The following is a 21,625-nucleotide window of genomic DNA, read 5'->3' as shown; positions in this document are numbered from 1 at the left end:
CCCACCGTTTCTTTAGTTTGTCCAAAAATTCCTGATTTATTTTTGTGTTTATGAACATTAGTACTTCCGGGTTTTCGTCCCGGTGATGACGTTGCCAGGGTAACGCTTTCCTAATTGGATGGAAGCCCTTCAGTAATTCTGGGCTAATGGCGGACTAAGGAGTGCTGACCCGAGCCGTGCGATCGACAGGAGGAATTCACGAAGGAGAAAGCAGCGGCGCGGGGGCGAAGCGGGTCAGAACTCGCGGTGTTTCGGTCCAACATGGCTCCAGACGGTACCGACGGACCCGGCGCTTTCGCACTCTGAGTAAGGAGCTCACGCATGCGCTTTTGGACCCTGTTTGTTCAAACAGCCCTTTTGCTCGAAAAAGAAGTATTTAATCTAAACGGGATGACCCGGAAGTAGCCGGACCGTCATTGATAAACCGTGGTCAGATGGTGGAGTGTGTCGCATCCCTAGAAGGGGAGGACCCCGGCTTCGGTATCGGACGTGATGGGTCAAAAACATGAAATCAAAAAGGAGATCTATGCATTTATCAGTTTCTTTTTAAACGCAACTTAAAACTGCTACCTAAACTATGGTCATGACGTCACGGTGTAGCTGGGCAGACGGGCGAGAGAAAACTCAAACATGTCAACATAAAATCCTGGACAACAATAATCTGCGTCTTTGCATTAAAAAGGTTAAATTCTCCTTCAGGAGGTTCAGTTCTGCTGTGTTTGTAAAACTTTGAGTATATGTTCAATTAATCAAGTTAATGGCCTATAATTGAATGAGGTTTTTGTTATTTCCCATTTGTTTACCTCGTGTCCATAAAGTTTGATTAATTTGGGGGCAGGAGGCTGCAGAAATGAGGAAGATCCCACCTCTACCTCAACCCTGGTTAGTCACATATGAATAAGGTAAATAATAAAAATGGCCCATATTTCTACAAGTGACAACAGCAATGCTTAAATATATGGAGTCCACGCCATCTTCTGGACACCACCTGGACAGCCAGCAGTGGAAGGGCTGCGTGCAGACCAACACGTCATCACGAGTACAGTTTGACAGAATGATGGTCTTCACCTTCATCGTTAAATAGCAGCTTCTGGAATCAGAACTGCATTTGACTGGTCGCTGGTGTCTCTAACGCCACATTCAGACAATGGAGCTACAGATGACCAGGGTCCCAGGAGGAGAAAGCCTGTAAAAACATAGACGGTGCTAGATCTCGAGGACCAGGGTTGCAGCTGGAGGACTCGGACCAGCGGATCCAGTTTGGCAGACCCAGAGCTGTCATTTAGACTTAAAAGGTTTATATTAGCTTTACCCAGGACTTCAGTCTGAATAACAGCGAAAACAGACACTGATTATGGAAAAGTGATGGAACAAATAGGGAGAATGAAAGGGGGCCTTTGCTGCCCTGAGGGACCCCTCCAGTGTGTCTTTAAACTCCAACCATTTCTCTAGATGGGATATTTAAACATCCTGCTCCTCTGTAAATGCAGCTGATAAGTCTAACAGCATAAGAACAACACAGCCACCCAAATCTAACTAAAGAAGTATCATTAAAGTTCCACTCTAATCATCTTTTGATCCAATTTCAAAGGTTCCTAGTGGTCTTTTAGTTATGATTATGCTGTTTTTAGCCAAAATCGGTGTCGTTTTCTAGTTACTGCAGAACGGCATTAGTTCATCCGGAATTCACCCCTGAGTTGTGGGAGGGACTGTTGGTGCAGAGTAAGCTTCCACTCATTTCCCATCATCCGTGTATTTACACTCTGTCCCACTAGCTTACACAAGCCCCCCAACCTAACATTACTGGTCGGTAACGTTAGGTACGTACATGGATCTAGTCGTCTACAGGTGGATGCTTCGGCATGTGGAGGAGCAGGGAGCCACTGACCCCCCAATTGTAGTTTATATGCAACAACTTCAAGCTTTTTCCAACATTATTTTTTTGTCTGCTCCCGATTCACAACGACTTGAATAAAGAAATATTCAGACACACAGTTGTAATCTTAATTCTGTTTATACATGTCCTCCATCTTGAGGGGAAAAATGCTGCAAGAACATGTTAAAAACACCATTTTCATTAGAATGGGTCTTTAAAAATCTTTAAGAGAGCTGATTCTGCGCCATGAAACCCTGTAACCCCTTCACACTTATTGATGCAAATGTGCATCAAACCACTTCAGCTCCAAAGTTGCCTCAATTTAGCTTCTACAGACACACGAAAGCAAAAACATAACAGACATTTTTTTATAGCTGGAAATAAATTCAGGCATCGAGGGGTTAACCTCAGACTGGAAGACCTGAAGGATAGTGTTCTTCAAAAAGGCCACATGCTGGCTGTACAGGACCTGATCCCAAACAGCTGTTGATGATTGCAGGAACAGCTGGATCTGTGGAGGGAAAGAGCTCTTTTAGAGATGAGGACTTAACATTTTGAACTAGATACTATCGCCTGGAAGAAGTCCTGTTTAAGTCCAGTGAGGTGGACTTAAACCGCTCAAATAGGCAGAGAACACAACCTGTAATCAGACCTAAACAAAGCAGAATGAATCTGTTTCATCACCCTCACCTGAAATGTTTGTGAGGTTCTGAGTCCCATCTGAATCCTTTTGTCCATTCACAGTTTGGATCCAGCCTGGGATGAACCGCAGCAACCCGGACATCCAGAAGAAGCCCGGGCCCATAGCAGGTGAGTGACATGACACCCCCCCGGTGCTGATCCACCTGTAGAAGCTCCTGGGAGCAGTTCTCTACCAGGACAAACCAAATGACTGGTCCCATCTGGGTTAGTCTGACCAAACAGAACCCAACTGGTGAACCTTCAGCTTGTTTCAGAGAAGAGCTGTCAGTCCACAGTTGAACAGAGGAGCAGTTCTGTCTTAAAGTCCGACTGTTTCAGCGTGTGAGGAAACATGATGATGAACTGGTTTCTCCAAAATGCCCACATTGGGTCACATGTTTAAGGCTGCAGCACAAATCCTCATGTCCAGTTTCCAGTCAGAACCACTGGGACTTTCTCAGTATGTGGGCCTCCACAGTGACTGATCTGGATGGGTGAGCCGCTCACAGGAATCTGGTACACTGTGGGAAGAACCTGAGCTTGTGTTCTGCTCCAGCTGAGGGAAAGGTCTCTTTTGGACCTGGTCCCACTGCAGCTTTTAGCATCACCTTAGTTCTCCTTTCACTCTTGGATTCGTGCTGCGTTTTTGTGTGGATCTTCAGGGGTTGAGACTGAATCAGAACCAGCTTTCATGGTTCTGTGACTTGAGCGAGTCTAAGGGCTGTTCTCTCCTTTAGATGGGCAGAACTCTGAAGGAGCGGGTCCACCACAGGAGCAGGTCAGTACCTACCATGAGCATTTCTGTGGCTCTTTGATTGTTCTTCACTATTGTTAGCTGTAACACATTGGAGATTACTTGTAATTGTGCCAAAGTAATCCCTTACCATAATATATTACTGTAATCCATTACACATTACTCTTTTATTACCTTTAGGTTCCTTCTTTGTAAAACATATGAAGCAGTAGGATATAACATCTGAAGGGACAAATGTACCACAAAGTGCTTTTCATTGAGATTTGAGGTAATATGGTTTAATAAACATACTATTATTTACATGTGGTGAAGTAAAATCCCAGGAAGCAGTTTGGAAGATCAACCTCCAACCAGAGAGCTGAAGCCTGTGTGACTCGGAACAACTGAGACAAATAAAATCAACCCAATAAAAGCAACTTAAAGCCCCACTCTGAGCGTTCCCAGTGGCCTTTATGCTGGTTTTTGGCCGCTGTCGTTTTCCAGGAGATAGTTTCTGCAGAACAACAGTATTTCAGTAGAACTTCACCTCTGAGTTGTGGGCAGGATCATTAGCACAGAGTAAGCCCACCCACACTTCCCATTATCCCTTGGTTTACACTCTCTTCTGCTAACTTAAAGCCCTTCACACCCCCAACCTAACATTAACGGTACAACAATACAATAAAGAAATACTCAGCAATGCAATTTGAAGCCTAATTTTCTTTATTCACGTCCTCCATTATCAGATAAATGCTACAAGAACATGTTAGAAGCAACAAAAACACCGTTTTCATGGACATGATTCTTTCAAGAGACTGCAGCTAGCTCACAACAACAAGATGGACGACTGTGTGATAAAAAACAAAGCTAAGCACTTTTATCAGGAACATAAAATTAAACTTTTTAGGTCTCTGAAGGCAAAGCAACTGAAGTCCATTTGAATTTGAATTTAAAGTGAAGGACCACAAGCAGACAAAAGATTTTGCACATGGTATGTTTTTTCCATCTACAATTCCTCTTTAAACAGTTCCGTCTGTTACTAAAGTTACTTGACATGGAAAGCCTAAAATGTGACTCAGAATTCACCAGTAACTATTTACACTACTTTGTTTCAGCTAAAAGTAATGTGTTTTTTTTGTATAATTTACTTCTGTAATGAATGACTCCCAACACAGCAGACAGAAAAATGTCCCAGGAGATTTCCTCTGACTGAAGCTCAGAATGGAAAATCCTGGTTCTGTTTCTGTGCCAAAGAACTGGCTCATGTCTGCTCTGAATTTCAGAACCGGACCTGTGACACAGAACTGTGTGTGCTGAGGACCTGCAGCTTCTGCCAGCTGACAGAGGATCCAAGCACAGCAGGTAGGAGCAAAGCTAGAGCGGTCCGGTTCTCCACAGATGTTTGTGTGGCTCTTATCAGGTCCAACGAGCAGCAGGATGGAAGAGCTCTTTAGGTACAGCAAAAACCGAATCTTAAGAAAGGAAAAAGACACTTGTTTCAAGAAAAAGTCTTCTTTTCTGTCTTGCAAGAAAATTAATCTTAACAATAGCAAAATAGTTAACATGCATGACTGACTAGAATTTCTTTCTTTAAATAATAATTCTCAATGTGACCATTTTTCTGACCCCATCAGCAGATTTCTTTTGTCTATTTAAAGAAAATCTGCCAATGGCGTAAAGCATTTTGACTTAGTATTCATTTCTAAGGAGCCTGTTTTTGCAGTGCAGGTTAAAGTCAAATGTGAAGTTGTTGCTCTCGATGGTCGACACAGACGTCTCCATGGATCAGAACTTTCCTTCATGGAGTCACAGGGACAAGCTCCTATGGTTCAAACGAAGCATCTCCATGGTTAATTTTGTGGCCCCAGTTCTGGTGAGTCTGGAGCCATCAGAAGTTGGGCCACAGTTTTGTTTGTTTTTTAGCTTCCTGTTGCTGATTGACAAGTTTTGCTGCTGGAGTCCATCTGTCTGAGTTCCTCAAGCTGCTCCAGCAAAGTGTCCTGCAGACAGAAGTTAGAATAACGGCTGCTTCAAACACTAAATGCTCTGGTCTAACACTGAGATCATGGTCAACATTACAATCTGTCTTTTCCGGTGTGATGACCGCTGCATCTTCAGCTTCACTGTGTTTGGAGGATCAAAGTTCTGATCTGCTGCCATCTTTCCACAACATTATTATTGTGAATGCGCTGTCACTCCTCCTGATCCTCCTTTGGTATTCACCTGTGCAGGCAGGAGGCCCCAGAGCTCGCTCTGTCGCTCTCTCCAGAAAGCAGAGCTCCTGCTCAGAAACACCTTCAGTCCCAGCCTGAAGTGGCTGCTCCACGACCCCAGCCAGGACGAGGAGGAGAACTTTGTGCTGGCGCATAATCTGGTGTCGCGCTCGTCTGTGCGCCTCCAACGACTGCAGGTCGCTCTTCTGACTTTAGCTCCACAGTGGCAGCTGGTGGGCGGAGCACAGATGGGACCTCCTCAGGTGAGGCTACTTTGTCATCAAGAGGGTGTGTCACCTCAGTTGAATAGATGAGGTCACTGAGCTGATGGGAAAAATCCTTTTCTGTGCTGATCATGTTGTCCCCCCCCTCAGGCCTGTGGAAGGAGACCGTCAAGTGAAGGAGTCGTGTTCCACCTGCTGCCCTTCTGCCACCTTTCAGACCGGTACAGTGCACTGTGGAAGCTTCTGGAGCAGCGGGAACTGCTGCTGTTCGTCCACGAATACACCAGGAGGCTTCGTCTGATGACCGCTTACACTTCCAGAGTGCAGCGTCTGCTGGAACCTCAGACCCAGGAACTAAACCTCACACCAAACCAGGTGCTAACCCTTTAATGAGTCTGTGGCACGAGGAGTCACAACGTCGGGTTTTCTTTGAACTCCAGGCTCTTTCAGGTTCCAGTGGGCTGTAATCAGCGGAGTAATGATTCAAGCGCTTTTCAGTACATTCAAAGTCACTGTAGAGAATTAAACAAGTATAAAAACATTAAAAAAATACAGTCTAAGACAGACCAAACAAAAGCAAACTGCTAATGAAATCATAAAGAGAAGGCTGTTAAATAGGTGACAGAACAACTGACATTTCTGCTGTCCATGGTGTTGAGATGAGCAGAGCGGCGTAAGGTGGATGGAGGAGGAGGGTCTGATGGAAGGGGTAATAAAGTAATAAAGTTGTTTTCATGGTGATTTGGTGAAAAGAAGGAGTTATAGTTGTGATGCACGCTGCTGAGCTCTGGACCTGCAGACGTCTATGGATGGGTTTTTGTGGGAGACCAAAGAGGAGGGAGTTACAGGACGAAGGGCAGACACGGCTGATATTACCAAGGTGAAAATGTGTTCACCGAGTCCCATTATTGATGTAAGAGTGAAAGGATGACCCTCTACATGAGGGGAGGGTGGGACCGTCCATGTTCAGAAACTGAATGTTCGTCTTTGAAAGAGAAGATTTACTGACAGAAAGCAGGAGCTCAGTTTTATCGTCGAGATTAGAGATAAACCTGGATTTAAAAATATTAATAAACTTTATTTGTATAGCACCTTTCAAGATAAAAATCACAAAGTGCTTCACAGTAAAACACAATAAAACACGGTAAAACACAGAATACAGAAAAAATTAAGAAAAAGCTATTTAAAAAATATAGGTTTTTAGCTGCTTGGCAGAAAAACAACTGGGTCACGGGAGAGGGGGGGGGGGTGTACGATTTGATTTGGATGTCATCAGCAAAGCAATGTACAGGAATGTGTAAGTTGTGGAAAATGATACCAAGAGGACGGATTTAGGATGAGTTTGACTTTGATTTGATTTAATTGTCATGGAGTGATGTGCCCAGCCCGCCTGGGCTTATATGACATTGGAAGACAAAATACAGAAAACGGCCATCTCAGAACTAAAACAACAACATACAATAATCCATCCAATCAGAGTCTAACAGAATACAAAGCGCCCATTCTTATTGTCCATGCTGTTGCCAAAATACTCGCCAAATTGAAAATGTAATTTTCAAAAAGCCAACATAAAATTTGTTCTTCTGATAACTGAAACAAGTCAGGACATTTCTTTTCCATTACCTCATAAAAACAAAGTCTGTTTTTTTTTTCATACAAAGGAAAATAAAACAGAAAATGAAATTCATCCTCCACCACTTTCAGCTCACAGACCTCACAGTCTTTCCTCCTCTGGAACGCCTTTAAAGCGCCCTATTTCCACCTGTAGGGGGAGCACTCCTGCTCTGAGTGGAGTACAGAAGGATCTTTTCTCCTCTTTCTAAATTATAACCAACATATGGCTCAGTAAAGAAATCATCCTTAATTAGCAAATAAGTTTGTAATTATGTTTTTTTAAAGCACTTTAATTTTCCATTCTTTTTCATTACAAACAACTAAAGTTTCTTTAACATGAACTATCTTACATTTTAAACTATTATAAAATAATGACCGTAAGATTGAGGACAGAGGACAAAATATTAAACACCTCCTTACACCAGGAATACATATGAGCTCTATTCCAATCAAACATTGTACGTGTAAGTCTCTCTTTAGGTAAGGTCACCAGTCGGTTCCATAATCTGAGAGCTTCTGCTCTTTGTTTGATCACACAAGCCTCGCCCCCCATGTCCCCCTTTATGGCAGCTTTAGTGGTGAACCTGTGTACACCCAGGAAGTATCTCACGGCTCTGTTTTAAAACTTATCACACCTGCAGCATAAAATAACACAGATCCCACTATGGTATCGTACAATTTACTAAACGTGTCAAAGCTCAGCTCAGGACAGACTGTCATCTTATTCACCACTTCACCAAACATCCTCCCAGAAGAACCTGATTACACCTGCCTTCCTTCTGGCTATGAAGGTAATGAAGGGAAGCCCTAGGACAGAACCCTGGGGCACACCCGAAGTGATGGGGGAGTGGTTGGAGCAAAGGTTTTGAGCTGGATGAACTGAGTAGAATGGACTAGCAACTCTCATCCAACCACCCCATACTGCTACACACATAACTGAAAAAACAATTTGATAAACAAAATTCTCACAACAGGGCAAAGGTCAAACACTGAATGTGTGAGAAGATATAATTAGTGGGGATGTAAAGGATACAGATACAAATCGAAAAATCGATCTCGTACTGACCGTAATAGCCGGACTATGTTGGTCAAAAGGTGTATAATCAATGAGGGAGTAAATAATCAGTTTATCTGCCTGTTCATGAACACAAACAGAAAGACGTCCAGTCACAAGCTCGCGTCTTCCAAGTCAGATCAACTCCAATTGGCTGAAGGTGAACCACAGTGAGGGATGTGTGTTGTGTTCACTGAACACACCAAAACCCTTTTTTACAGCACTTCAGACAAAATCTGAATAAGATGATTCGCTTTTATTTAACCACAAATTAACCAGCCTAAAAGACCCAAAATGCAGGTTTGAGTGTTTGAAGCTGTTATGTCCTAAAAGACAATTGTTTTTTGTTGCAAATAATAAGAACTTCTAGAGTTGAAAAAAAGAGTTTCTCTGTTAAAATGCATTTTTATTTGTTGTGAAAGTCTAATGTTCGGACACTCACAATGACTTCTTCACCTGTTTTCTTAAAGGGAGTCTGGAACTTTCCCCGTTTGTTGTTCATGTCTTCTTTGCCTCCCCATATTCTTTCTTCCTGGAAAGGACTTTCTGACAGTAAATGTCTTTATCAAGCCTCTCAAACTCTTTTTTTTTCTTTCAGAACTCCCCTGACTCTGCTCCCTCCTGGGTCGGACTTTGTTCTCTGAGTCAGGAGCTGCGGATCCATCTCAGCCACTGGGCCTGTCTGTCCTCCAGAATCCAGTCAAGTGACTGTCTGAGACGGGCCATGGCTCGGCACAGCAGGATGCTGCAGGCTGTGAAGGAGAGCCTGGATCTGCTGGGTCTACAGGCTCTGCTTGTAATAGAACGGTATATCCATGCACTTCTTTGTACTGTTGCCCGGACTGGGTCGGACTCCTTATCGGTAGAGGTTCTGGAGGATGTTTTGAGAGGGATGGAGCTGTACAACCTGGCAGTGGAGGAGCACAGTATGCATCACAGCGCCCTCCTCCAGTGGACAGTGGTACTGCAGCAGGCCCATTATTCGTCCTCGTTTTCTAGTCCTCCACAAAAGAAGAGGTCCTGGCCCAGCCCGGTTCCAGTCGAGCAATTGCTGACTATCATGGCTGCGCATCACGCAGACAGAGCAGCTGAGCAGTTACACCAGTGGATCTCTCAGAAGAACTGTCCGGTTCAGGAAGTTCTGTCAAAAAGATGCACCAATCTGGGACCTGAGATCTGCCGTGGTTTCGATGTTCAGACATACAGGTGGACCTGGAAACAGCTCCAGAACCTCTTCGTCATCAATCCCTCAACTCCAATCAGGAAACCCCGCTCCGAAAGCCTCCATGATGGCTACGTAGAACGTTCTGTTGTGGAAAACCCTGGCTCTGTTTGGCCCAAAGGCACTTCTTTCCAGCGTGGAGGAGAGAGCACATTCCAGAGTGGTTCTGGCCTGACCCGCATGGATTCAGACATACATTTAGAGCATCCATCTGCTCAGCTTCTGTGCCAGGTTCTGCTGTCCTCCTCTGACCTGCTTCCTCCACCAGTACCATGTGGATCCCCAGTAGGAGAACCAATGGAGCGCGTTCTAGCGGCGCTGAGTGAGTCCAACTGCAGGTCCGAGGGGGAAACCGCCGCTGCACCCAAAGATAAAAGCAGTGAAGATCTGCAGAGGAGACGAGGGCAAAACCATGTTGTGGACGAAATTGGATCGGATCGAACAGAGCAAGACCCAACAAACAGGTGAGGTTCCGGGTTAGGTTCAAATGAGCCCACTACCTAAGCCAGTATTCTGCCCAAATGGTTCCAGTTCTAGCTGGAAGCCAGAACCTGCCTCAGCTCCAGTTCTTTGGGATCCACCATCAAGGCAACAGCTTCGGGTTCTCCATAGTGGTTCTTAAAGCCCCACACCAATCATCTTCTGATCTATTGTCAAAGAGTTCCCAGTGGTCTTTTAATTATGATTGTGCCGTTTTTAGCCCAAATCAAAAACCTGTGTCGTTTTCTAGGACATAGTTTCTGCAGAGGAGCAGGAGTTCATTAGAGATTCACCTCTGAGTTGTGGGCGGGACTGTTGGCGTGGAGTAAGCCTGCCCCCATTTCCCATCAACTCTGAGTTTACACTTTCTCCCACTAACTCACAGCCCCTCACATCCCCAAGCAACCATTACCGCTGCAACAAAAATGGCAGACAATATTGGAGCTATCCAGCCGTACAGCCGTGCAGTGCACTGATCTAGTCGTCATAATAGAGCAGAGCAAGGAGCTGATGAGCTCTTTTTCAAACTGAATTTTGAATAAAAAAATTACTTAAGATGGAATTTTGATCTTTATGTGTCATCATCAGAAAAATGCTACAAGAACATGTTCATCACACTAAAAACACAATTTTCATTGGAGTGAGTGTTTAACAAGCACCAAAGGTGTGACGGACCAGACTGAAGAACCACTTGATTTTGGTCACACCAGTAGATGTGGGCGGAGTTGGATTAAAAAAAAAAAAAAGAGGATCAGAATTGTAATTAGCGCTGTGCTATCTCCAAGGCCCGTTAACATTGGGAGTTGGGTCATCTAGACCCACTAGACAGTGCTCTGAACCTTTTTTCTTCAATGATTTGTGATCTTCACTGGTGTCCATGGATTACATGAAATCTTTCCACCTTTATCCACCTTTGGCATGGTAGGGAGAACACGTCAATGTAAGGGTGGGGTCATCTGGACCCCACAAGACAGCACAAGGGTTCTATCTGAAGAAAGGAACTAGACAAAGTCTATGTTTCTGTTTTTGTGGTTATCCTCTGAGACTTTGATCAAGTCTTGTCTACATCGTATATCATCAAAACCAGTTTGAGGTAAAGCTAGAACTTGTGGTGACTCAGTGAACTCCGTCACGATCACATTCTCTGCGTGAGCGCTGCTCATTCTACCAGGAGTTCAGTTGTGAGAAGACGAGTTGGATGATGGAGTTCAAAATTTTGCTCTGTGTCACATGTTTATGTTTGGTGACAAACATAATCCAGCAAAAGGTCTTGGCACTCTGGTCTGAGTTAGTGCATGAAGCTTGAGCTTCACTAATCTGCAGAAGAACATTCCGTTTGCTAAAGCTGAGAACGTCTCTTTCTGTCCGCTCTGATCTTCACAGAGATGAACGTGGCGAGAATGTGGAGAGCAGACGAGCAAGGCGGTGTGGTTCTCGCTGGCCTCACTCGGTTCAGTGGTTGGACCTCAGTGGGCCTCTGCTACTCACTGACCTGCTGGGTCGTTATCGTTCCCTGCTGTGGTTCTTCTGCAGAAGAGTCCTCTGGCTGAAGCTTCATGTCCCAGGAGATGCCCCTGAGGGCAGTCTTAACCTATATGATGACCTCACCACCTTCATGGTCTTGGAAAGGATCTCCAAGGCCGTCGACACAGGTCTTTGCATCCTTCCAGCGAGTTTGCAAGATGGTTCTGGTCAATAACTTTGTTGGGTCTAACACTACAGTCTGGTTCTGTGTCTTGAAGGTCTGCTCCCAGATGAGTACCAGGCCATGCTGGAGGAGCTGGGTCTGCACGTGAAAGTCCTTTGTTCTCACGCTCACTGGGACCAGGGTCAGAGTGACATATTCACATCTCATCATCTAATCAAACATCTTTGATGGCTCCAGCTTTTGATGATGACATACTTTCCTGACATACTTTAGTGAAATAAAGCCAATCTAGTCACCATTTTTTGTGATATGGAACTAAACATTAGTAATGGGCAGATATTGTTTTCCCGGCCGATACCGAAAACCAATATTTCCCCTGCAACTGTGGCCGATAGCCAATATTTGCAGAGGCAGATGCTTGAGACCGATACCAGCTCAGTGGCCTTGTGTCCGCCCTGTAACTGGAAGGTCGTGGGTTCAAACCCTGGCCGAGTCATACCAAAGACTTTAAAAAATGGGACCTAATGCTTCCATGCTTGACACTAAGCATTAAGGGGTTGCATTGGGGGGTTAGCCACCAAATGGTTCCCGAGCGCGGCTGTGTCTGCAGCTCACCGCTCCCCCAGGGGATGGGTCAAATGGGGAGAAAAATACTTCACACACCTAGGTGTGCGATAGTTAATGGGACTTTAAGTGTCTACAGGAACACAAAGTTTAGATTTTTCTATCTTTATTAGAAATGCACAACTTTTCATTTACTGGACAATCACACTGTACTTGACCTTTTTAACATACAGCAAAGGATCTCATAGGAACAAGTATCACTTTAAAATCTACATATAAATATATATCTGTAATCATTCAGACTATTAATTGAATATTAGACATAACTGTGAACCATAAGCTCCACATTGCCTGGGATTTATTAGGAATAACATGTATCCCTATCAAAAATAACACTTACCTGAAAACAACAATTAACTGAGTATGACTGTAAACATAAGCTTTCCAACATATTAGGAACAAGTTAACATTAAAACAATAAAGTGTTTCTGAAAACAGTCAGAAGAATATCGGTAGATTTCATAACATTGGCCGATACTGGCACCTATATATGGCCCATCCCTACCAGACATCGTCAATAAGCAGTGATTGATCCAAGTCAATCTGAGTCAACGTCTCTATGGAAACCACTCCAACCAATCAGGAGTGATCTTGTTGAAACACCTCTACCACTTGAAAGCGGGCTATACGAAATCTGTTAAACAGATGTTTTGGACGTTTTACCTGAGACCACATACTTTCATTGAGGCTTCTGATTGGTCAATTTATAACTTAAATAACTTGCTTTACAGAAGCATTATCATAACAAATAGAATGACTGAGTAATAGCTGTTTGTTTCACAATATAAATCTATGGGATTATGGCTTCTTGTAACCAGCGGGTACTTCCTGTTTGGAACGCTGGGGGGGGTTACCCATTCCAGTTTTCATATACAGTCAATTTACTAACTTAACTCGCCTCTCATAAAAGTTCCATAAAAACGAGGCCCAGAGCAACAGAACCCCCCAGCAGATCTATCTGTCCATATGATTAGTTTACAGGGAGTTCATTAGAACCCTCTGGAAGGTTCTTGGTCCAGTTTTAGGACCATCTAACAGTGCTTTGTGTGTTTGCAGGCGTGTGCAGAACGTTATGTTCTTCTCTCAGAGACAAGTGTGTTGTTCCACATGAGAGTGGAGTGCCGCCATCTGTGGATCGACGGAACCTGTCGCAGACCATGGAGAGCTTCCTGCAGCTGCCCCCGTCCCTGCTGTGGTCTTTACACAGCCCCCAGTCCGGCCTTCAGGTGTCAGGTAAACCCACGTTGTCTGCCATGTCGGAGAAGTAGTGCATGTACAGCTTGTGGGGACCAGAACCAAAACTCAACTAAGCTTGGTGAAAGATGTGACTTTAGGAGGAATAGTGTAGTCTGCCAGCACTCAGGAGAAACTTCGGTTCTTCTCCTGTTTCTCCTGAGTGTTGGCAGAGATACCAACAGAAGATGTTTCCCTTGGAGTTCTGGAAACTCTTGAGATTAGAAACGGAGAAGGACCATCTGCTTTACTCAGTTGGACCCAGTCAGTGTGGATCTTCAACTCCTCCTCTCCATAGGTGCAGCTAACCTCAACCCCCACATGTCCGACCTGCAGAGCAGGACGGTCAGTATGGTCCTGGCTTCAGTGCAGCTGTCCACCGTCTGGGTTGTGTCCAAGGCCTTCCAGTTCCTGTCCTCCTGGAGCCTCCACAAGTTTCTGCTCATCACACAAGGAGACTTGGAGGTAGGTCGGATCAATGTTGATGGTTCCAGCTTGAACGTGTGGATCGTCGCTCTGTTCACATGTGGTCACGGTCATCCTCCTGCTGCTTTAAAACAAATAGAACCAGCATTGCATTTGGGATTGCACTGGTTCCAGCACTGTGTGTTTCCAGAGCCCTTTGTCAATGGTATGTAAGGGATAATGCCCGACGCGGTCAAATGATTGGACGGTGTGGAGGTCTGAACCGTCCTTTTCATTCATTTCTGATAATGGACTCCTCAAAAGGCAGGATTCTGCTTTTACTATAGTCACTTGGATAAAAAATAAATATCAAGTCAATTATTAGTAATTCAATGATGTTCTTTTTTAAATTAAACTCATTTTTTCACAAACAAAAGACTATGTGATTTAGGGCTGCACGATATGAGGAAAACCCGCGATATTAATGATCAATATTGCGATGACGATATAACTTGCGATAAATGAACAAATGGCAAAAACAACAAAAACATTTCCATTTACTGCAAAAGTTTAATTTAAATAAGAGTCAAAATACCTTAAATTATTCTCCAAACAACCCTCGTAAAATTTGGAGGGCAACATCCAACGTAAAAGCTCCATCCGATGGGTCAACAACGTGAAGGGCTCCATCTGATTGGTTCAATGGATAAAGGGATTTATTCAATTCATTAAATAGTTCAAGTTGCCATAAGATTGTTTTAGCGCATTTAATTGCGATTTTCGCAGACTTTCACGATATGGATATTGCACATCTTGAAATATAACGAGCGATAAGGATAAATTTGGGATTTATTGTGCAGGCTAATGTGATGTTATGTAACAGCTACAGAGCCTACACCGACCTCACTCTGCTGCAGCAGAGGAAAGTGGAATACAAGCTAAAAAGTCTTGTTCTGATCTATCTGAGCATCTTGTTCTGATCTAAAGCATCACTTCAGAGTTCTCCTCTCACTGCTTCTTTTTGTCCAGATGATGAAGCTTTGTTTCAGAGAAACTAATCGTTCAATTCCTCTGGTTTCACCTCGTCCTGTCTCATCTGCTCCGTCTTAGATTCTCTTCTGCTGCATCCCAGATCATATTCACCAAACAGGTTAAAGTAAACTGTAACTTAGCTCACGTTTTCATGTGTTTTCTACTGTCTTGCTGTAGTGATAAACTGGAATAACATACAGTGGGTCAAAAAGATTAGAGAGGCCTGTAAATTTCATCATAGGTATCCTGAACTATGAGAGGCAAAATGAGAAAAAAAGAATCCAGAAAAATCCCATTTTCTGATTTTTAAATAATTTATTTGTGAATTATGGTGGAAACTAAGTATTTGGTCACCTACAAACAAACAAACAAACAAACAGGATTTCTGGTTCTCTCAGACCTGTAACTTCTTCTGTAAGAGGATCATCTGTCCTCCATTATTTACCTGTATTAATGGCACCTGTATGAACTGTAGAAAAGACACCTGTCCACAACCTCAAACTGTAACACTCTGAAGGAGATTTCAATTTTTTAGTAATAAATCCTAAATGTTTCGTTCTATTTCTAAATAATTTATACTTTGTTGTTTTGTTTTAATGTTAACATCAAACCAACTGATAATGTAAAACTTTGCTCACAAAAAAATAAATTAAGTAGACAATTCAAATACAAATCTATTCATAGATTAGGAATTAAGCAAACGTCTGCACTCCATTCTCCAGCGCCATGCTGGCTCATCAAACGCCTTCCTGTTAAAGTGGAGTCACCTTCTGAGGGTTGAAGTGGTGTTTTTTTTTTTTTGTTTTGTAGATGCTGATGGAGTCGGTTGAGGAGATGATGCGACAGCTGCTGCGTCTGGATGTGAACCGTCAGCCCTCCATCTGCAGTCTTCAGCTGGGGCAGCAGCTGGTAGCTCTGAAGGAGGCGGCGTCTGAGCTGCAGGTGAGTGTCGCGTTGAAGGTCATTCTGTTTTTGTCAGGACGTTCAAGCCCCGCCCTGTGACAAAGTCAAGAAGAGCATGAAGCAGTACCAGAATTTAAGGTCATCAAGGCTTAACAAAAGGGCGATAATGACCCTTTTCTCACCCAAGGTTATAGAATTGATCTATTAAGACTGGATCTCTTGGGATTTGTGACAAATTCAGCAAAGAAGCAGTCTCACTTCTGCGTACTCTACTAGAAAACAAGCAGGAAACTTGTCTCCAAGAATGTTTTCAGCATGTCTCTTCAGACAGCCAGGTAATCTGGGTCTCTTTTCTGGCTCTGATCTTTGTGTCTCATTCAAAAGGTCTTCTCGTCTCTGGTGCTCAAGACCTTCTCTGTGGCCTGTAAGCAAATGTCAGAGGAGATCTTCGAGCAGAATATGCCCTCTGCTGGACACTGGAGATCCAGCAAGCTCACAGGTAACACCTGCATCCACCTGGACCAATGATGTTCAGCGTAACCCTTGTGCTATCCTAGATGACCCCACCCTTACTTTGACGTGTTCTCCCTACCATGACAAAGGTGGAAAGATTTCATGTAATCCATGGACACCAGTGAAGATCACAAATCATTGAAGAAAAAAGGTTCAGAGCACTGTCTAGTGGGTCTAGATGACCCAACTCCCAATGTTAAAGTGCCTAGGATAGCACAAGGGTTAACATTGGGAGTTGGGTCATCTAGACCCACTAGACAGTGCTCTGAACCTTTTTTCTTCAATGATTTGTGATCTTCACTGGTGTCCATGGATTACATGAACTCTTTCCACCTTTATCCATCTTTGTCATGGTAGGGAGAAGACGTCAATGTAAGGATCGGGTCATCTGGACCCCATAGGATGAAAGCCGTGAACTTTTCAGTGGAATGATGTTTGCTGTGGGCAGTTTGAACGTAATCTGACAAATACCCCTCTGTGGGCGGTACTGTTGGCTCAGTGCAACCCCGTCCCCTCTTCCCCTCCCAGTTACTGAGAGTGCTGTTTACACTCTATCCCACTCACATCCCCGAGCTAACATTAGCAGTGCAAAATGACGAACAATATTGGAGCCATCCAGTTGTTCAGTTTAGAACCAGATACCGGTTCAGACTAGGAAAACAAAGCCGTTCATGGATCTATTTGTCTGCAGGTGGGTGCATCAGAATGGAGCAGAGCAGGGAGCTTGTGACCCACCAAACATATTTTCTACGTCACAAATAAGCTCTTTTTGGAACCTGCATTTTTCCGTCTGCTCCAGAAATTCTCAGAAATTTAGTTTTATTATTAATTTTCTTTATATTTGTCCTCCATCATCAGTAAAATGCTACAAGAACAAGTAAAAAACAACATTTTCATTGGAGTGGGTCTGTAAACTGGTGGTGAAGACAGTGACATGTTGTGATCTATTGAGGTCTGAAAGAAGAAGAACATAAGAAGTCCACAGTCTGCATGATTCAGATGTTCCCTCACTGAGTCTGGTTCTGCTGGAGTTTTCCTCTCCATTGCCAGCCTGTATTTGCTCAGGGGTTACACAAAAAACTCTTCCATGTAATTTCTTCCTTACCTAAATGAACTGTCGTGATCCGTCTGAGATCATGTGGATTTATTGGCATGATCTGGACTGAATCAGGTTCAAACTGTTCATTTCTGTGTATCGACTTACGAGGACCATAGCTGTCTGTAATGAATTTGTTCCTGGTGTTCCTTTCACTTTTACATTCAGTCGTTTTCAGATGTCTTTATTCAGAGTTGCAGTACAGACCAAAAGACCACCTTCCCATTCATTTGAATGAGAAGCTGTGTCCAAACTTTTGTTCTGTACTGTACTTAAAAATGAGCCACATCACCAGCTAGCATGACTTCAGAGTCCAATTTAAGGTGATCTTTACATGTTTGAGTTGATGTGAAGCTGTGGATGAGTTCAGTCTGTTTACATCCCAGAATACAGAGGCGGGGCTCCCAGGTCATGGTTCCTGTTCATAACAGGGTGTCTACAGATTTACAAAAGCTTCATTGGAAATCTATTTCAGACCGTCCAGTTTACTTCAAAGATTTCCACTAACCGGTTCATTTTCAAAGCATTTCTCCATGAATTTGAATTTTCCCATTTACCTGCACTGATCAGCTAATGAGCTAGCTGAGATTGAACCATTGAGTTTAAGACCTTATGACGGCATAGCCTGGAAATTCTCATCGCAACAGGAAGTCACATTGTGTTCATGAGAAAAAAGTCAGACCCATTCACCAGAACTGATGACACTTTCATGCTTTTAAGGTCTTATGTTCATTATGTACATCTAAGATCTTTAAAGACTTTTTAAGGATCCACAGTGAAAGTTCTATGTGCTCCACAGGATTTCCCAGCAACCCCAGCACGTATGCCGCTCTGGCAGCTCAGACTGTGATTGGTCAGGTCCTAGAGGGCGTGGCTCAGCTACCTGATGAGGCCCGGGTCAGGGCGCTCAGTGTCACTATGACGGCTTTCATGGAGGCGTGGATGGAGCACATCCTCAAAGAGCGGATCAAGTTTAGGTATGGTTGGTGCTAACCCCCCCCCCATGAACCAGAATATACGATCCACTAGGAATTATGGGATACATGCTCTAGACCATAAAGGAGGTTTTCATTTGAATTCTTTCAGAACTTTTCCATCCTATTTGGGTCAGAACATTTGTCAGAACAGTAGAACCACTATGACTACTGCTGTTTTGATCCAAATCAGACTAGAAGAACCATTTTGGCTAAATTGGGCTATTCCTGCAGACTGGATGAATGTTTTTAGCTTTTATGCGGTCCACATGTGAACATGTTTTGGACCACAGACACCCCAGCTTCCAGTAAATGGACGACCTTTGGCCTTCTGCTGACCCGTGAACATGCTTCCCGACTTGTGCTCTGTCCTCAGTGTGCAGGGGGCTCTGCAGCTGAAGCGGGACTTTGACTCGGTTCGCCTCATGGTCCAGTCAGAATGCTACGGTCTGTCCGCCGAGCTCCTCCAGAAGCTGCTCAGCCTCCGGTGAGTCCACGTGTCCAAGCAGAGGGTTAGATCCAGCAGGTTCTGTCAGACCATGAACACACCCGCATGCATCCCGGCACCTTTCGGCCCCGCCTCATTAGATGAACCTGGAGGTCTGAAGGTTGCATGTTTTTGACCGTCAGCTGTTTCCTGGGGGCGTGGTCAGTTGGATGCTGGCTGACCACAACAGCTTCCAACTGACCCCGCCCACATATGTTGTGGTCTAATGAGCAGAGGATCCCAGACGGTCTGCAGCACAAATGCTCTGTTGTACAGAGATGTGGTTCCCTTAGCAGATTTCAATTCAGCACCTGGATCTTCTAGTCCAGGGGTCTGCAACCAAAGGCCCCAGAGCCACATGTGGCTCTTTTACCCCTCCACCATACCCATCTCTGGTAAGAGGAAAAGTTTTTGATTAAAAAAAACCAAACAACTATTTTTGGACTATGAGGCTCATTAAGACAGATAAGTCTAACTTTATCGAACGTATTCACAAACAGCTGAAGCACAGCGTCACCCCGCCAGGTTCCTGACTACAGTACCCATAATGCTCCAACAATCCATCAAGTGATCAGCTTCAGGGTTTTCCAAAATTGTACTTCAGCGTTTTAGAGCGCCGTTTACCACAGTTGATCCGTCAGGACAACCAGAATTCCTACTCTAGGCGTAAATATCAGGCAACGTCCTATTGTTGACAAGTTCAAGGACTTTAAGGGCGCCTTATGGTTAAACCCTTGTGCTTTCCTATGCACTTTAACATTGGGAGTTGGGTCATCTAGACCCACTAGACAGTGCTCTGAACCTTTTTTCTTCAATGATTTGTGATCTTCACTGGTGTCCATGGATTACATGAAATCTTTCCACCTTTATCCACTTTTGTCATGGTAGGGAGAACACGTCAATGTAAGGGTGGGGTCATCTAAGATAGCACAAGGGTTAAATGTTTCAGACTCTGGTTCTAGTGGGATGATCTCTTCTCCTGCTTTTTGATGGTCCAAAGACCAAACCTGACTGTTGACACGTCAGAGTCCAACCACAACCATCCTGTACATTGGTTTGAAACGTGCAGAACAAAAGCTGAATCTCTATCCAGAGTGCCAGGTTTAGGAGAAGATTCCTAACATCAGAATCAGAAAGCGGGTCAATTTCGGCACAAAAAACAAAATCAGCTAAACGTGGAGCAGCATCAGCCCTGAATGCTGGCTGTTCCTGCACCTCCCTGTGAGGCTAAAGGCTGGCTGCTAGCCCCTCCCTCATCATGCTGCTGTGTAGGGTTTTCCAGCAGGTGGACTCGGTGGTTCTGTGTCTGCTGCAGCAGCCGCAGGACAGGTCTTCCCTGAAGAGCAGCACTTGGGAGCCTCTCATCCGCTGCTGTGAGTGTCACACCCGTCAGTCCACTGCAGACCAGTCAGGCGGTGAAATGACGGCGACATCTCCTCAGGTCCAACCAGCAGCAGGGACAGCATGGACGCGGCGGCGGCCGGACACATCACCAACCTCGGCTTCCTGGACGGCGAGGAGCCTAACCAGTCCGATGCCCCGGTTCTGAACTCTGACCTGCTTGCAGTGGATCCACCCACCCCAGCAGAACCTTACCTAGCACCAAGGTACGGCTCAGCAGACAGAACCGGTGCAAACGCATCACAGCACAAACGCAAGGACCAAAGAGGAACCTGGAGAGATGCAGAACTTGATGCAGAACTCTGGGTCATTGTCTGCCTCCACCGTCTGACCAGCAGCTCACTGCTGGACCAATCAGAATCAACCACAAAGGTCCCGTTGGACCTGGTTCTGGGTTAGGTTATAGTAAGGAGAACATATTTAGCAAATGTTCTGACCCACAGATTTTCCTAATACACTAGAACTTGACCTCAAGGATTGACTTTTCAACCGGTTCTGTTTCATACAGCAGAATCAGAACTGTTCTCAGCTCCCAGTCCTTGTTAGAAACATGGTTCTGTGGTTCTACAACTAGTTTAGTTGTCGGTGGATAACTATGGTGATGTCTTCAGGCGACCCAAAGAGCTCACTCTGTTCTCTCTGCTCTCAGCACGGTGCTGGGTCCAGCTCAGCAGGACTGGTTGGACCTGAGGATCCAGAGTGGCGCCCGCCGCTGGAGGCTGCCAGGACTGCAGTGTCTGTCCAAAGCCGAGCTGTGACCCGGCGCATCGATCCAACTGTTGTCGTTTTTGTAAATAAATCTAAGTGATGACACAGCATGACTCATGAAGTTATGGGGAGGTGGCATTTCCGGACACAGAGACCTCAGAACCAGCATCCGGTTCTGTCAGGGAGCAGGAAATGGTTTTCACACTCATTTATCCATGCCCTTTGCGTAGAAACCAGCAGGAAACTGTCTGGCCTCTTAAAGATGAGAGGTACTGCTGTTGGGCTTCAGAACCCGTCCTGCTACAAGTCCACAAAGATCAGGCCATGTTCCTGTGGTGGTTCTGATCATGTTACAGCGTTCTTGTCAGTCTTGTGAAGATGAACCTCGGGGTCCAATCACCTCAAGGTGACGCACGCCACCATCAGTGCGGCTCCTTCAACCTGGACCATCAGGAGGGGAAGATCCAGCAGAAAACCGGCGGGCCAAAACCAGAACCAGAGAGC

General features: G+C 44.6%; 1 protein-coding gene across 1 annotated transcript; it reads left to right on the top strand.

The window, feature by feature from the left end:
- Nucleotides 1-82: 82 nt before the first annotated feature.
- On the top strand, nucleotides 83-21,234 carry ccdc142 (coiled-coil domain containing 142). Its single transcript, XM_023959557.1, has 18 exons — nucleotides 83-306; nucleotides 2,621-2,686; nucleotides 3,295-3,335; nucleotides 4,574-4,652; nucleotides 5,522-5,766; nucleotides 5,878-6,102; nucleotides 8,994-10,081; nucleotides 11,481-11,749; nucleotides 11,840-11,926; nucleotides 13,426-13,602; nucleotides 13,901-14,067; nucleotides 15,850-15,981; nucleotides 16,327-16,441; nucleotides 18,351-18,528; nucleotides 18,902-19,012; nucleotides 20,285-20,385; nucleotides 20,454-20,619; nucleotides 21,063-21,234. The coding sequence occupies exons 2-18, from the start codon at nucleotides 2,638-2,640 to the stop codon at nucleotides 21,169-21,171; spliced, it is 3,339 nt and encodes a 1,112-aa protein (XP_023815325.1). The 5' UTR covers nucleotides 83-306; nucleotides 2,621-2,637; the 3' UTR covers nucleotides 21,172-21,234.
- The last annotated feature ends 391 nt before the right edge of the window (nucleotides 21,235-21,625 follow it).

The sequence above is a fragment of the Oryzias latipes genome, chromosome 10 (assembly GCF_002234675.1).
Source record: "Oryzias latipes chromosome 10, ASM223467v1".
Lineage (NCBI taxonomy): Eukaryota > Metazoa > Chordata > Actinopteri > Beloniformes > Adrianichthyidae > Oryzias > Oryzias latipes.
Note: the sequence above shows the minus strand (reverse complement) of the source record. Positions and strands in the feature narration are given on the sequence as shown.